This window comes from Lissotriton vulgaris, chromosome 5 (assembly GCF_964263255.1).
Source record: "Lissotriton vulgaris chromosome 5, aLisVul1.2, whole genome shotgun sequence".
Classification (NCBI taxonomy): Eukaryota; Metazoa; Chordata; class Amphibia; order Caudata; family Salamandridae; genus Lissotriton; species Lissotriton vulgaris.
In genome coordinates, this window is record NC_141693.1 from 685,891,789 (window position 1) to 685,907,730 (window position 15,942).

Here is a 15,942-nt window from a genome sequence, read left to right on the forward strand (position 1 = left end):
TTACTGAATTAAAAAAAATTCAATCATTTCATGATGACTTGTTTCTGTATTTTTGTGTATTGTTTTATCGTTTAAATCATCAAAACTACGTAGTCCGGGGTCCAGTAATAAATAAGAAGAGGGCTACAGAACTTAAAATGTTAAGAACCACTGGTATAAAGGAAAGGCTGGACAATATTCCAGTGGAACCATTGGGGTCTAGAAGTATTGAAGAGCTAAGCAAGCCAAACAGCATTAATTATGCTGAGATGTTAAACGGTTGATCATCTGAAGGATGATACACTCCTCCACAGGAAGTGCTGCTTCAACAATGGGAGGAAAGAGATGAGAAGATGCAACAATTTGGAACATATTGCAGACACTGTCTCAAAATAGGGGCCTGGGGGAAACTAATAAAAGAATATATTCAAAGTCCATAGAAGACCATCTCCACACAGAAAACACGTTTGTGAAAAAACTGTAGAAATAACAAATGTTAACAATAATGTTTAAAAAGATATAAAGAAATGGAAAATATTAGTAGTTGTGAATGGTAAAAATAGTTCTCTTTTGAAAAAAATCAGACCAAAAATGTGTGAAAAACAACAAAAAATAAACACACAGAAATAAAAGTCTCAATCCAATTTGTTCTACACACAAACAGAGGTTGTGTGTATATGGGGTATGATTGGATAAGAAGGTTGTGTGCAACGTGTCTATGGATTACCCTCCAATTCACACAGCTGATTGAGGTGGCATCAGTTAAATCATTAACGATGTCATGTAATATGTCAAGAGTGATGTTATATAGGAGCTAATAGGAAGTGCATGACAGGGGCAAAAGTTATAGTTAGCTCAGCAAGCTATAACAGGTGAATTTCAGTATTTTTTTAAGTTTTATGTTTCTGTTATTTCAATACCTAACTATAACATCACTTAAACCTTTGGACCTTTCAGTGAATTTCTTGTTTGTTTTTTAAACACAAGCACACTAAATTAAAATGACCATGATCAAAAGTACACCAAACTTGAATGTAGTCTCTGGCCAATCCATTTTAGCGATGTAACAGGGGAGGTGCAGATGTTTTCAACATTCCTCAAAGAACATCATACGTCTGTGCAACACATCTAGCCTAGATAATTCTTGAGCAGTAGCACCAACGGAGCTTGTCAAACCTCTAACTCTGTTGTCTTTGTCTATTGCCAGACACTGTCAGATTTATGAGTACAGTCAAATGTATGCAGTTCCTAAGAAGGGAAGGAGGGGAAATGTCAGAAGCACCTGAGGTCTCAGATCAGGTAATCTGATCCATCAGAGGCAAGAACCCTCAAACACACCAAAGGGGGTCACACTTCATCATCGGGCAGCTCCTCGTTGGGCTGACATTGCAATGCCCAATGCGCCCCTTAGGGGGAGGTTTGCCAGAGTTCTTTTCTTTTGCAGATGTTATGTGTCAGGCGCAGTGTAAGTGTGATAAATGAGTAGGCTGATTTGAAATGATTTTAGAAATAACTAAAGTCAATCCAAAGGTAAATTTAGTGGCTGGGTGGCTTTATTATATCAAAAACAAGTGCTGGCCAGGAGTGGATATAATCGTCCACGTTGGCTTAAGGGATTATGTGGACAATTTTCTTGCCTTTTAAATGTCGAAAAAATTATCACTGCAATTCTCAGGACCAAACAAATGCTAGACTACTCAGGTGTGGGTAGGTCAGGCTAAGAGTCATTTCTAAACCGTACTATACATCAATCAAATAGATTATGTAGTGTACCCTAGAAAAATAGAGAAATAAATTGACCGTTGGGGGGACACACTATGCCCCCACAGAAGGTAGCGGAGTCAAGCTAAATTGCTTTGGACCACAGTTTGTCGCGTGTGTTTTTGGTGTGCAACCTACCTGGGAATCTGCTACTGCTACATTCATACATGGGCGCAAGCTCATGTATGAATGTTTGCGTCTGCAATTGCGGGCGCAAAACACTCACAAATTACCTCCCTGTTCAAGAGGGTGGTAATGGGGTCGCAAAAAGGAAGGGGTCCCCAGGGGACCCCTTCCCCTTTGCAAATGCAGGGGAAAATATTTTTTAAGGGCAGGCAGTGGTCACTGGAACCACTACCTGCCCTTAAAAAAAATTAACAAAAACGTTTCATTTTCTTTTAAATGCATCCCGTTTTTCTTTAAGGAAAACGGACTGCATTAAAAAAAAACTGCTTTTTCGAAAAGCAGTCACAGACAAGTTGACCCCTGCAGGCCACCATCCCTATGAGGCTGGCCATTCCCAATGGGGTCGCAAATTGCAAGCGGCTCATGAATATTGATGAGCCTTTCATTTTGCGACCCCATCAGGAATTAAAAACAGTGTCTGTGACACTGTTGTACATTGAATTTAGCACCTCGCAATTTGTGTGTCGCAATTTGTCACACATTGTGAGGCGCTAAATCCAATGGTCGTAAATCTGGCTCTTAGTCTATTGTTATGGGTCTGTATTCGTGTTTCCCACACGATTGGTGCAGAGAATTTATTAATCACTATTCTTACTGTGGTTCAATTGATTTGTATATACAGTATGTTTATATTCTAAATGCTGGGCCTCGTAACGAGGTTCCTGTGAGGCAGTAGCTCCACAAATCTCTGGTGTTTCTCCCAGAGACTTCATCTGTTGAAAAGATGTGGAACCTCCGAGTTAAATACTGGGGAAAATCAGGAATTCCAAGGGAAATGGTAACCAGAAATAGCAATCCCTCACTAATTCCTCATGTGTTAGTTGATCCTACCGGTCCTGTTAGAGATCCCTGATAATCCTCCTCTGGGAGTTTCCTATATCCTCGGTATTGGTAACTCCCAGAGAGGAGTTACGGAGGGAGATAATGGGAACTTCATTATGAGGCCGAACATGTTCCTTACATATGTTTTATGCACGTAAAAACGATAAAAATTTTCCTGTTAAAAAAAGTAAAGTTAGCGTTATGACGTAGGTGGTTCATTCACGTATTGTGTAATGGAATCCTGTCTCTGTGGTTCGGGATTTTGATCTTGGCAAAAAATGAACTATTGAGATGCGATGTAGTATCTTCCTCCTACTCAGGAGACAATTGGCTTTATGTTGATGAGAGACATTATAAAATTAAAAATTTAAGTTTGGAGATGGCAAGTGGACAACGTATAACCATTACTGACATTATATTTCTTTAATAAATAAATAAATAAAGCTTGAATGGTGAGAAATATCTACAGCTCTGTGGGTTTTTGTACTGATATTCTGGTTCATTTGCCTACAGGATTTTCAGTCACAAAGGTAACCGCCTTTGATGCGGACAGCGGCCTAAACGCTGAGCTGAGCTACCGAATTGAAAGCGGTGCACAGGACAGATTCCTCATTGACCCTATCTCCGGGATCATCCGCGTTGCCAATGTCACAGTGGACAGAGAGGAGCGGGATTCCTACCGCCTGATAGTATGGGCAACAGACCGGGGTACCAGCCCGCTGTCGGGCAGCACTACGGTAAACATTCTAATTGATGACGTCAATGACTGCCCTCCGGAGTTCCTCATCCCGGTGCAGACAGTGAGCGTGCTGGAGTCCGCTGAGGTGGGCACCGTCATTGCTGAGTTGACTGCTGTAGACCGGGATCTTAACCCCCGCCTGGAGTATTACATCATCGAAATATTGGCAAAGGATGACTCCAGTACCCTTGTGCCCAACCAGCAGGGCGCTTTTGCTATTGATTTTAGAACAGGTATGTTAGACCAAGCCTCTAGCCTGCTAGGGCCTCTCCCACACCTTTGCTCAAAAACTCAGATCTCTACCTCTGCCATCATTCATTGATCACTATTCCTACCTCCTTTTTTAGACGTGGCTCCTTTTAATCCCTCTCCCCACTCACCTCTCACCTAGGATACCTTTTCTGCCTTTATTTTAACTAATACCTCTGCATTTCTGTATGGCTCTTTTAATTTCTCACTAAACACAATTTTTTCTCCTGCCTTTTGACAGATTTCACTCTACTAACCAAAGTAATCTTTTCTTTCCCCTACTGCTCTCAGTCCTGAAGGTTTGACGCGTCTTCTCTGTGAATCTCTATCTGTCTTCTGTCTTCATTAAACATTGTCTTCCTGCATCCTCGCCTTCATCTTTACTGTAAACTTCACCTTCATCATCATCACTGATGGCTCAGCCACTCCCTATGCTCGCTGCTTCGTGGTCGAGCATAGCTCCCTGGTGGTTGTTGTCTAGCCTTCGCAGACTGAATGTGGGAGGCCCTTTCTTGATGCAATGGCGGCGAGGGTTGGGGCCTAGTACTTTGCAAAATGATTTTACTGTTAAATTGTGGAACGCAAGGTAACCGTGTCATTCAAGAAAAGTGTTCAGAATATGTGCATTCTTTGTATATTCTTCCAGCAGGCCTAAATGTAATCACTTCTTTAATGAATTATTTTTTCTTGTATTCATTCCCTTAAATATCATGTTTAATCTTGAATAAAAAAGGTCTGTAGGCACGTGACAAAGGGCTCATACTTCGCTGAGTTCACAGCAGACTTTACAAGCATGTGAATGAATTAAGGTTCACAAAAAAACTCGAATCTGCACAACACTGTGATCAATGTTGGTAGACAAAAGAGTGGACTCCCTTTAGCAGAGAGGAAGTATGAGTGTGCGAGTAGCAACAGAGCCAAACACTTCCTTTAATTGCAGACAGCATTGGAATTAACACGCTCATCTTATTATCCAACATATAAAAAAAATGTCAAGGCTTTTCCCAAAAAGCAATTGAGATAAATTCGAGAAATGCTATAACCTGGAAGAAAGTGGAATAACTATGATAGTGTGTTTCAGACTGCAACACAAATAAGGAAAGTTTGCATAAATACTTTACACAACGTGCAGCATTCATTTTTTTTTACATTTCTCTTGTTTCCTGAGATCTGAATTTCAAATTACTAAACTGGCCCCTCAGAATTTGTTTTTGAACTCCAACCCAGCCTAACTGTTCAGATAATAACGTCTGAAACCATAGGAAGAACATTGGCCCCACAGTCTGCCCACTGTCCCGCAGCAAACCTGCATACATAACATCAGAAAGTGCCTTCGCCTCTGCTGTAGATCCCTCTGACGCACTGCTGATCTCTGTCAGAGCCTCTCCTTCTGCAATCAGGAAGACGAAGGCACAGAAAGTGAGTCCTAGGGAGCAACAGGAGGAACATTCATGTACAACAACACTAAAGACTGTGCACACAAACAGCATAAAACAATCCGCACTTCAGCAGACCAGAGCCAGATACATGTACAGAAAGAAGTCAACTACGGCCGATGACTAATGTATCAAAGATGGAAATGAATCCCATTTAAACATTTATGCTACTTCAACAAGTATATCTCGACATATACAACACTGGACGAGAGATGCATTTCTTTTGCTTTAACTACCCTCGGCCAGGGTACTACATAGTTAAATCCCCGCATCCTATATTTCAATAGTTTGTATTTGTTGTCTGTTTTCTTCCCCACTGTTAGGCTTCATTGTTCGGTATTCATGAACTGGCCAAATAACTGTAAGGGCAAATAATTCGACATTGAAGGTCAGCCTACCCATTACACGTGCCCAGCATTGGTCTAGTTAACATGATCGGGTTATCTATATGATGACGTTTGCCTGTTTCACCTTCCAGGGGCAGTGATGGTAAAGTCCACCTTGAACAGGGAGCTGGTCGCCACCTATGAAGTTGCCATCTCTGTGTATGACAATGCCAGTGAGATTGTGGATCGAACAGTCAGTGTGCCCAACGGTAAGAGTTTGGAGCAGAATGTCATTCAATCAGCACACAGCAGTGTATATATCCTTGGTGTGAGGGGTTTGCTATTCGCTCAGATGCCTCATTTGTCATTTCCCATTACTTTCCTTAGTGTAAAGAGGCATTGAAGTAATTCACAGATCAATGTAAAACGTGGAACTCTCATGAGTTCACATTCAGGCAGAGCAAATGGATATCAATGAGGCCACAGGGCCAATGCCACATAATGTGTTTACTGCTTCAATCACGGGAGCCATATTGCCGTAAAGAACAGAATGTAAGTAAATATCACTCGTCCAGCAAACTACTCATACCTCTGATACTCAGCATTTTATTCTTTTCATTGGGATTTTGAAAAAATATCTAGATTATGGAGATCAAAGTGTGCTACAGCAGATGGATTAAAGTGGACATACACTCATTCCTTAAGAAAGAAATGAATTTACTACATACTGTTAGAGCATAAAGGGTGAGAGCCACCAGATTGCTGGCAGTGCATATCCTCATGATACCCACCAAGCCAAGCAATTTTTGGCAAACTATCTGTCAAATATGTGGCAAAGTACAAACGTGGTTTTGTGTGGCACATTATGGAGGTGCTTGAGGGTTGCTGCGCATTGTATGGCTTTGTGACCCTGGAGTGTAAACCAGGGCTCTAATGTACCGAGGTATTTTAAGATCCCAAAGCCTATGATTCTCAAAATAATGGGTTTTGTCACCGCCAAACACCTTTGAGCAATTTACAAAAGGTATTTTGTGAGTTCACTAATATTTCTGACTTACAAAATGACTTTTGTAACCCTTTATTAATAGCATGTAGGATGGAGCATAAAAGGTGCATCATCTATACCATTCGACAATCTCAATGGTATGCATCATTGGTTTATGATTGCCCATGTGGACATCTTTCCCACTGGGAATTGTGCTGGATAGACTATGAGGGAGCAGCTAGTGCTCAAGGGGACCACTACATGTCTTTCACCCCATGTCTTTCTTTTTAAGGAACATCGGATGCTTTTGAAAAAAGTCACTATGAAGAAAAGATATTGCAGAAAGAATCAGGGGAGACAGTCTTCCTCGGCTCCAGTATCTAACACTTGGAATTATTACTACCAGTACTAGGCTCACCTGTGTTAAAATGGAATCAGTGATATGCACACTTGGGAAAGAGCCTATTCTACCCCACCCCACACCCTTATGTGGTGCAACACGTTGTCCACCCCAGGCAATTCTTATAATTCAATAACACACAGTTATAGGGTGAAACCCGGGACTCAATAATATAAAAAATATGTGCATTCAAGGAATTATTATGCATTTCAACAGCACTGTGGGCTAAGGTCGCACGGGTAAAACCAATATCAAACATCTTGCTCTTTTGGCAAGAAACCAGCATGTAAGGCAACACCGCCGGCCAGTGTAATGAATCACAGGTGGTATGCAGACTGACACTCCCACACACACACTCACTCTGCACAGGTACCTGGTGCAACGGATATCAGGCAGGTTTGTACGGAACTCGCTCACACACATACGCACTCAGCAGCCTAATGCGGTGCAACTGATACCCAACAAGGTCAATTGATAACGCCCTGCAGACCCCATGGCCCAAGCCTTCCTCAATCCTCCAACTCACCTGACTATACTACGCCCACAGATCGGAGATAACCCGTTCTCCCCCCCCCCCCCCCCAACTAGGCTGCACACAGTCGAAATCACACTTATTCAGGGCCCCAGGGAAGTAGGTTAGGGGTAGGTAGCAGGACTAATTAGGAGGCAGTCGTCAAATGGGGGTTTGTCCACCACTCAGGAAGTTCACCCACAGGATACGGAGCAGAAGCGAGCTGAGAGCAATAATTAGTCCTTCAAAAATAGTTCCAGAATGGCCTTCCGGCACCTGCCCAGATCTAGAAGCAAGGAGGGGGTCATGCAGTCTCTTGACTTGCTTCCGATCATTCTTGGAAGCTTTGCTCCAGCCCAGTCAATCACCCTTATCACCCAGACCGACCCATGTAATAGTACCTGCAGCACAATGTCTTCAGGGGCTGGGCCAGTGGAGGGCAGTTGGTCCGCAGCATTGAGGGTTAATAAAGGGAACAATCGATGAATGGAGAATGAAGCAGGGGGGCCTCTCGGAATGAGGAGGCACCCCGTCAGGTTCACGTCGATCAGAGTCGCACCCTGGCAATCCGGGCACAACGTCTGGTATGTGTTGATATGGTATGGTCACATAAACATAGAATTGCAAATTCCGCGCCTCTCTGGAAATGAGGCACAGCTTCAGGTGCACATTGATATCGGTTGCACCAAATAATTCCAGTCACACTAACAGGGGCAAGTTCAGCAATGCCTCACGAGGTAGAATGAGGCACTACTACAGTTGCACCCCCACCTCCGAGGGTCACAACCTGTGAATCTGACACCGCAGACAAATGAGCATGCAGTCGGTGTGTCCTATCAATGAAGTGGAAAAACAACTAATGATGGACAGAATGCAGAACAATGTCATACATTCACCCCAGTACAGAGATCTGGGCCTAAATCCATCGTTTTTTGCACTCCACACCACCCAAGTTCAGACATGGCCATATGCAAATCAGCCTTGACCCTGTCCCTCCAGGGAACAGTCCAGCCCGAACCGCCAAGCCATGTCTTTCCAGGACCGGAATCAAGCATCCTAGGACCGGTTTCTGGCTATCAGCCATCTTCAGCCAGGATAGCTTGACTCCAGTGGTGTGGAGAGTATGGGACTCACGTCTGAGCATACCCATCCCACTTGGGGTGACAAATGCAAAAACAACAATTGATGGACAGAATGCAGAACAATGTCATACATTCACCCCAGTACAGTGATCTGGGCCTAAATCCAGCGTTTTTTGCACTCCGCACCACCCCAGTTCAGACATGGCAATATGCAAATCAGCCTTGACCCTGTCCCTCATGGGAACAGTCCAGCCCGAACTGCAATGAAGTGGGTCACGCTGTATCCCACAACCAGTGAATCCGCTCACCACCAACGAGGTCGTTATGCATGCCAAGGTCTTCACGATGTGGGGGCCACATGCCTTAGATGCAGCCAAGATTTCTGAGGCTTTGCACAAGGCAATATGATCTTCAGGCACACCTCTTAGTTCCATGCTCATGCCATGCTAACAGTTGGGATCCATCTGATGATGTGGGCACATAAGAGGGCAAGTAGACAGTGGGGGTCTCTTGTCGGAGATCTTTGATGTTCCTGAGACTTTTGAAAAAACGGGGCAAGCCAACAAGCCCTTGAAGAGCGCACTTTAGGGTGCCACACAAGGGCAGGTACTCAGCCCAGCCCAGTCACTATTCAAGAAGGAAATATGGCCCCTTTCAATGGCAGTAATCCTCCTTGTCCAAAACAGATTTCTCTGGCAGTGTGCAGAATGCAGTTCCAGGTTCTCCGCACCTACGTCCTCACAAGTGTATCTTTCCCCTGTTGTAGTATGGCACCAGTAGTTATACTGTAGTTTGCCTTTGAATGATCTGGCTCCAGGGGCCAAGTGTCAAAACCTCTTCCTCCTATCTATCCAGCCAGGCCTGCCCAATGCAGAGATTATTGTTCCAGTTGCATGCCCAGTGTTTTATAGCTGTCACTGGGAATGACAAGATGTGCCCCCCCCCCCCCTTCCCCCCACCCCCATCCTCCAATGTGGACTGGAGTCAAATACAAAGGCACACAAAGAGTTTTTACAGCATAGAAAGACCTTCTAAAAGTGGCATTTCCATGCTGGTCATGCTGGTCATGACAAAACCACCTTTACCACTGGAAAGGGTTTGTCACTGTGCATCTAATGAGAGGAAACATAATGAAGCTACTCCACTACAATCCACAATTACAGACTGAAGTAATTTCAACCCTTTCTCCATGTTAGCCTATGGGAAGAGCAAACCTCATTGGTAGTGAAAACACACATGGGTATTCTGCACTGCCTGGGCAAGGAACAAACGTGCATACCTGCCCTGCCTTTCACCTACCACTCACTTCCCCCTTGCTGGGTACCTTTGGGGTGCTCTAGTGGCAATGAAGGGTCTTCTTAGGATGGCTAGGTATTTAGAAAGGCCAGTCTGTGTAGAAGCGCAATTGCACACACACACACAAAGACCTGCAATGGCAGGTTGGACAGATGTTTAGAGCCATCATCAATACAAGTGTGCACACCAGGCTGTAATGTCAAACTGGACACTTGTGTAGAAACACTATTGGTGCAAATGTGCATACCAGCCTTCAATGGCAAGCTGAACACATGTTCAAGTACATAATTGGTGAAAGTACACAGACCAGCATGCAATGGCAGGCGGTTCACAGGTTTTAAAACATCATAGGTGCAAGAGAGCACACAAGCCTGCAATGACAGTCTGGATACAGGTCTACAACCGCCATAGGTGAGAATGTGCACACACAGGCCTGCAATGGCAGACTTGACCTATATTTAGAAACTTCAGGTAAGCACTACTTCCTAATGTGTGTAGGAAGGGCGCATGCACTTTCATACTGCATTTACAGTGGTAAAGTGCCCAAGGCCGTAAGGCCAAAAACAGAGAATCAGGCTCACCTGGAAGGTGTGCCATGGGGAGAGTGGGCCCGAAGCAGGAAAACCCCCCATGGGGGGTTGTCCCTATCCAGGCGGCAAATACAGAGGTGTGCTTACCCAGCCACTCACCTACCCCAAGCTCCATACCTCAGGACTTATCCTAGGGCTGCTCTGGTTGTAGTGAAAGGCCCCCTCATGGTTGGCTAATGTGAGAAAGGCCAACCTGAGCATGATGCAAGTTTGACAGGCTAACACTCTTGAAGCAAGCAAGTAACTGAAACTGCATTTACCACAATGCCAGGGACGAACCTTGCTGGGAGGTGAAGCGGTGTGCTTCCACCCCTCTTCCTGCTTAATAGTACTCCCGTGAATCATTGAGCTGACGAGCTCGTGGATGAAGCACCCGCATGCCTGTGAGAGGTACCTGACCTGAGAAAGATGTTGGCAGCCTACTCAGTAAACACCACATTTGAAAGACTATAATCTCTACTGATGAAGGTTAAAGAACCAGAAACACATGTCTATATATCAGCACTATCTGCGCCAACTGTGGCGAAACACTCGAACACTCTTGAAACAAACAAGTAACCGAAACTGCATTCACCACAATGCCAGGGGCAAACCTTGCTGGGAGGTGAAGCGGTGTGCTCCCACCCCTGTTCCTGCTTAATAGTACTCCAGTGAGTCATTGGGCTGACGAGCTCGTGTATGAGGCACCCGCATGCCTGTGAGAGGAACCTGACCTGAGAAAGATGTTGACAGCCTACTCAGCAACCCCCATATTGGAAAGACTGTAAGCTCTACTGATGACGGTTAAAGAACCAGAATCATGTGTCTAGAGATCAGCACTATCGGCGCCAACTGTGGTGAAACACTCGAACACTCTTGAAGCAAGCAAGTAACTGAAACTGCATTTACCACAATGCCAGGGTCGAACATTGCTGGGAGGTGAAGCGATGTGCTCCCACCCCTGTTCCTAATTTTTTCAATTGCAGTTGTGACGTAAGCAGGAAAAGTACTGGACCATCCACTGTATTCCAGCATGCTGGTTCGCCGCCTTTTTTAAATGGGCTAAGAGGAAACTTCACTTATGTAGGGTTCAATTGTTGGTTGCGCATTAGAAAATTGCCCATCATTTGGAGACATAGTTTGAGTTGCAGTACTTCTAGAAGAGCAATCAGGCATGGCTATGTTACCATGACAGAGTTTTACTTTGAGGTGCCTCTCGTCATACCGATGAGAGCCACCTCAGGGAAAAATATCCACAAGCTTTACTTTGAATTCAGTGGAATGTCCTGTGTCCTTGTGCCAGGCATGTTCCAGTCTCCACTGTAACAGCTGTCAATTGCCACCACATTTGATTTGTTAAAATCACCCTTCAGATCTTCAAACTGTTTCCCTGGTGAAACATTCCTCCCTGTCTTCTCTTGCTTTTTATCTTCCTAGGTTAATCATTGTTCCAGTGTCTCTTTCTTTAAAATCTGCTTTTTCACCTTGATGGTAACTTACACGTGGGATCTTAAGTCCGCCACTGATGGTCACTGACTCGAGGTGGACTTCTTTACTCTACCTGTTTGAGCCCCACATCCTTCTTGTTGCTCTGAACATGTTCCAGAGGCTTACTCAACCTCAGTGTTGGGGACTGTGAAAGCACACACGGCTTACATTGCGATTGGTGCAATATTGAACATAATATTTGGTTGTGGGAAATCCGGTTTATTCTCCTATTTGCAGTGTACATGTAAAGAGAAGATAAAGGTAAATATACAGCCCACCCCAGGTATGGCTTCCACACACTTGTTGCCCCAGCCAGCGTCTGGTAGTATTAGCATTGCACACAGAGTCTGCCACTTTTACACATTCTACAGTGTTATCACACTTACCCAGCTCATGTAAAACAAGACACAATTCTACCCTTTTTCCCACTCACTCCTATTTTTTTCTTTCCCATCCTATTTGTTCCTTCTTTTTCACTCTACTGTCTTAGCTCAGTTACTTTCCTTCCTGTAAAACAAGGTCCTTTATTCATGTTTATTCATCTTTTCTCCTCTCCTGTCCAATTCACAGCCAAGCTGACAGTGAATGTGGTGGATGTCAACGACAATGCCCCGCGATTCCGCCCCTTCGGCGTGACTGTCTTCACTGAGAGGATTCTGGAAGGGGCCACACCAGGGACGACCTTGCTCTCTGTTTCAGCGGTGGATCCAGACAAAGGACCTAACGGGCAGGTTACCTACTCCCTGCACAACCTTTCTCCTGTGGGGTATGCACAGCTCGAGGACAGTCTCTCAGGTAAGAGGCTAGCTATGAGTTCTCTCCTTTCAGTTTGAGCTATGAATTCACTCCTTTCAGTTTAGAAAAAAATATTTTGCTCTTTACAGTAATTCAGTGTGGATCCAAAACAGAGTCCTGGATCACTGGAGTAGGGAAGCCTGAAATAACACATTCAGCGTTCGCGAGAGATTTTTTTTACTGCTCCTTGCGAGATATGATCAAGTACTGCAATATCTAAACATCACGACCACAAATATAACTAGAAAAAGGTAGTGTTTATTATTTTCAAGTGATGCCTACAGACAAATTCAGCACGTGATTTGCGAGTCCAGGGCTGTGCGTCAATATTTTTTCCAACTAATAACTCCAGATTCGTCTGCACGTCACAGACGGGTTGAGTTTTCTGAGCCCTTGCCTCAATGTCATCAATCGAAGGTAAAGAGACTAATTACCCACAGTACTGTGATTAACTTGAAAGGAAGCAATCTGAAGGTTAGTTAGAGCAGTGGCTGAGTTGAGTAATTCTGAATTTCAGAACAAGTTGAAAAGAATCAAGAAAACAGAACTAAAACAGGATTTGACCAACTGGCTTGGACAGGATTCTGACCAAGTGTAAATATTTGTCAAGAAATGAGCGGATGCAGACAAAAATCAGTCCGATCCAAAGCACTGGCACTTTTTGAGCCGGGACCTTATATTTTGGCATAGCATTGCTTGATTGGCTGAAGAGGTTTTTAAGCAATGTTGTTGCACAGATTCTGCAGGTGGGAAAAGCAGGGATAGAAATTCATATCAAGTTAGAAGATATCTCCTTAAAATAAAAGAACCAAGGGGCATATTATCAAGGGGGTTTATCTCCGCTTTTTTAGCTTTAAAAGCCAAGAAAGCGGAGATAAAATTATCTCCCTATTACCTTTCTGTCGCTAACACCAGTTAGTGACAGCTAATAGGAGATAGCGACCATCTTGGGCCCCACTTTGCATGTCAGTGATATTTATCACTAATGACATGCAAAGTGGGCGTGCCAAGATGTTAGCGACTGGAAACAGTCCCTAACATCGCTATCTCTTATTACCAACTTTTGGAGATATTCGCGCTAAGCACGAATATCTCCAAAAGCTAACACCTTCCCTGAGCAGTTCTTAGCCATGTTATCCAATGGGAGGTGGATAACATGGCTAAGAGCATTGCCACTATAATGCATGAATATTGCTGACTTTTCAGCGATATTCATGCATTGCGGCCGTTTTTTATCGCATTTGCGATAAACCTTGCTAATAGCAAGGTTTATCTGCGATAAAAATCGCCGATGTGCGGCGATAATTTTTGTCTCTAAACAAGTTAGAGACAAAAATTATCGCTAGTTGTTGGTAATATGCCCCCAAGATTTAACTTAAGTCAATGCAGGAAGTTAGAAAGTCATTGAAGCAAGGTGAAAGCCTTATGGAACAAGTCAGCGTGTCTCAGAGAGTAAACTTTATTGCAAAATGATAACATGAGGCAAAATCAATGTTCCAAGGTAAAATACTAGCATTTCAACCAAGAGCTTTATGGGGAAAGTCTAGCACCAGAGCATTAGATCATTCCAGGGTTATATATTGCCGAGTACACTTATATGGAGATATCCAGAAGCGGGCAAATCCCATTTCTATACTAGAATGATCTCTGATAAACCTGCAAGTAAGGTTGGTGTCTTAATTGTATCCACCTTTATCCATTACAGCGCCTTCTTAATTCTTCAGTTACTTCAAATATGCACACTGAATAATCCGAGCTACATATGAGCACAATAAATTAAATCTTGCAGTTGAAGCTACCCACTAGACATACGCATACTGCCCTTCTCCTGGACTATTCCATATAGATAATCTAGGCAGCCCCTGTGGGTTTACATTTTTGTTTCGATTTTCTGGGGCATGAACAAGCCATTCACACCCACATGTCTTGAAGAGGAAGAGTCTAAGGCCACATGTCTCCACTAGACACTCCCCTGCCTAATGCCAGTGTGAAAATGCAGGCATGATTGCTTACAAAACATTATATACAATCTTAAGAGAGCCAAATGTATTTTTATTGTAATTAATGTTTTAAATAACTCAGCAAACGTTGCAGTGGTAATGAACCTATAGGTTGTACCAGATCTAATGTTGCATCCTCTTCTTATTCAGGAAAGATCATTGCAAACCGAACAGTGGATTATGAACAAGTGCAGTGGTTGAATTTCACCATCAGGGCATCAGATAATGGGTCACCTCGGAGGTCAGCGGAGGTTCCTGTCTACCTGCAAATTGTAGATATTAATGACAATAATCCTATCTTCGGTCAGTCTCCCTATCAGGTGAGCTTGGGGCATTCATCGAACCAGTGATAGGGTCATTAATGTCTGACATGTTGGAGGTGCGGCCGCTGTTTAAAATGATGGTCTTCCTCCTTAAGTGCCGGTTCTGGCCGGCCTGTAGATGCATATGATTATTACAGATAAAAACACTTACTGCAGTGGATCATTATTAATGCACATATTCTTCGATTGATTAGCCACAAGTTAGATCAAAAAATATATTGACAGAGGTAGTGAAGACATTTGTAACACTTTAATACTTTTGAGAATGTTTTCTTTGGAAAAGAGATGCATGTTGAATAGTTTGGAATTTGCTTCAGTATATCTTTGTTCCTATTGTTTCATTTGTATTGTAATTTCAATAGAAATGACTTAGATTTTAATAGGTTAGTCTTACATTATATATATGGGAGAATAGCCAATGTAGTACAAAAGAAATTGAAACTAGTTCATTATTGTTTTTTTAATCTAAGTCAATGACCTGAGTGTTTACCCTATGGAATATATGACAGAATGGTAACTGTTGTGTAATGTATGGCTCTCACATGGGCATATTATCAACAGCTAGCGATATTTATCGCTAAAGCAGCTTAGCGAAATTTTTTTTATCGTCAAGCATCGCCAGATTTTAACGCAGAGATAACATGCTATTAGCAACGTTTATCTCCAATGCGATAAAATAACCGGCGATAGTGGCGAAATGCTTGAATATCGCTGGAAAACCAGCAAAATTCACCCATCATCGCCAATAGGGTCTTAGCCAGAATATCCACCTCCCATTGGATATAATGGCTAAGAACTGGTCTGAGCAGGCGTTAGTTTTCAGCGATATTCGGGCTTAGTTCAAATGTTTTTATCGCTACGCCTGCGTTGATAATAGGCGATAGCGATGTTACCGACTGCCTTCAGTCGATAACATGTTGGGTACTCCCACTTTGCATGTCATTAGCGATAAATATCGCTGACATGCAAAGCGGGACCCACACCACTCGCTATCA

General features: G+C 43.4%; 1 protein-coding gene across 1 annotated transcript in view; it reads left to right on the forward strand.

The window, feature by feature from the left end:
* Window positions 1-15,942, forward strand: part of CDH23 (cadherin related 23) — a 2,828,172-nt gene that overhangs the window by 2,451,077 nt on the left and 361,153 nt on the right. The window contains exons 47-50 of the mRNA XM_086919477.1: window positions 3,262-3,720; window positions 5,651-5,767; window positions 12,400-12,624; window positions 14,775-14,944. Of these exons, the coding sequence (XP_086775603.1) occupies window positions 3,262-3,720; window positions 5,651-5,767; window positions 12,400-12,624; window positions 14,775-14,944 (971 nt within the window). The remainder of the gene's footprint in view (window positions 1-3,261; window positions 3,721-5,650; window positions 5,768-12,399; window positions 12,625-14,774; window positions 14,945-15,942) is intronic.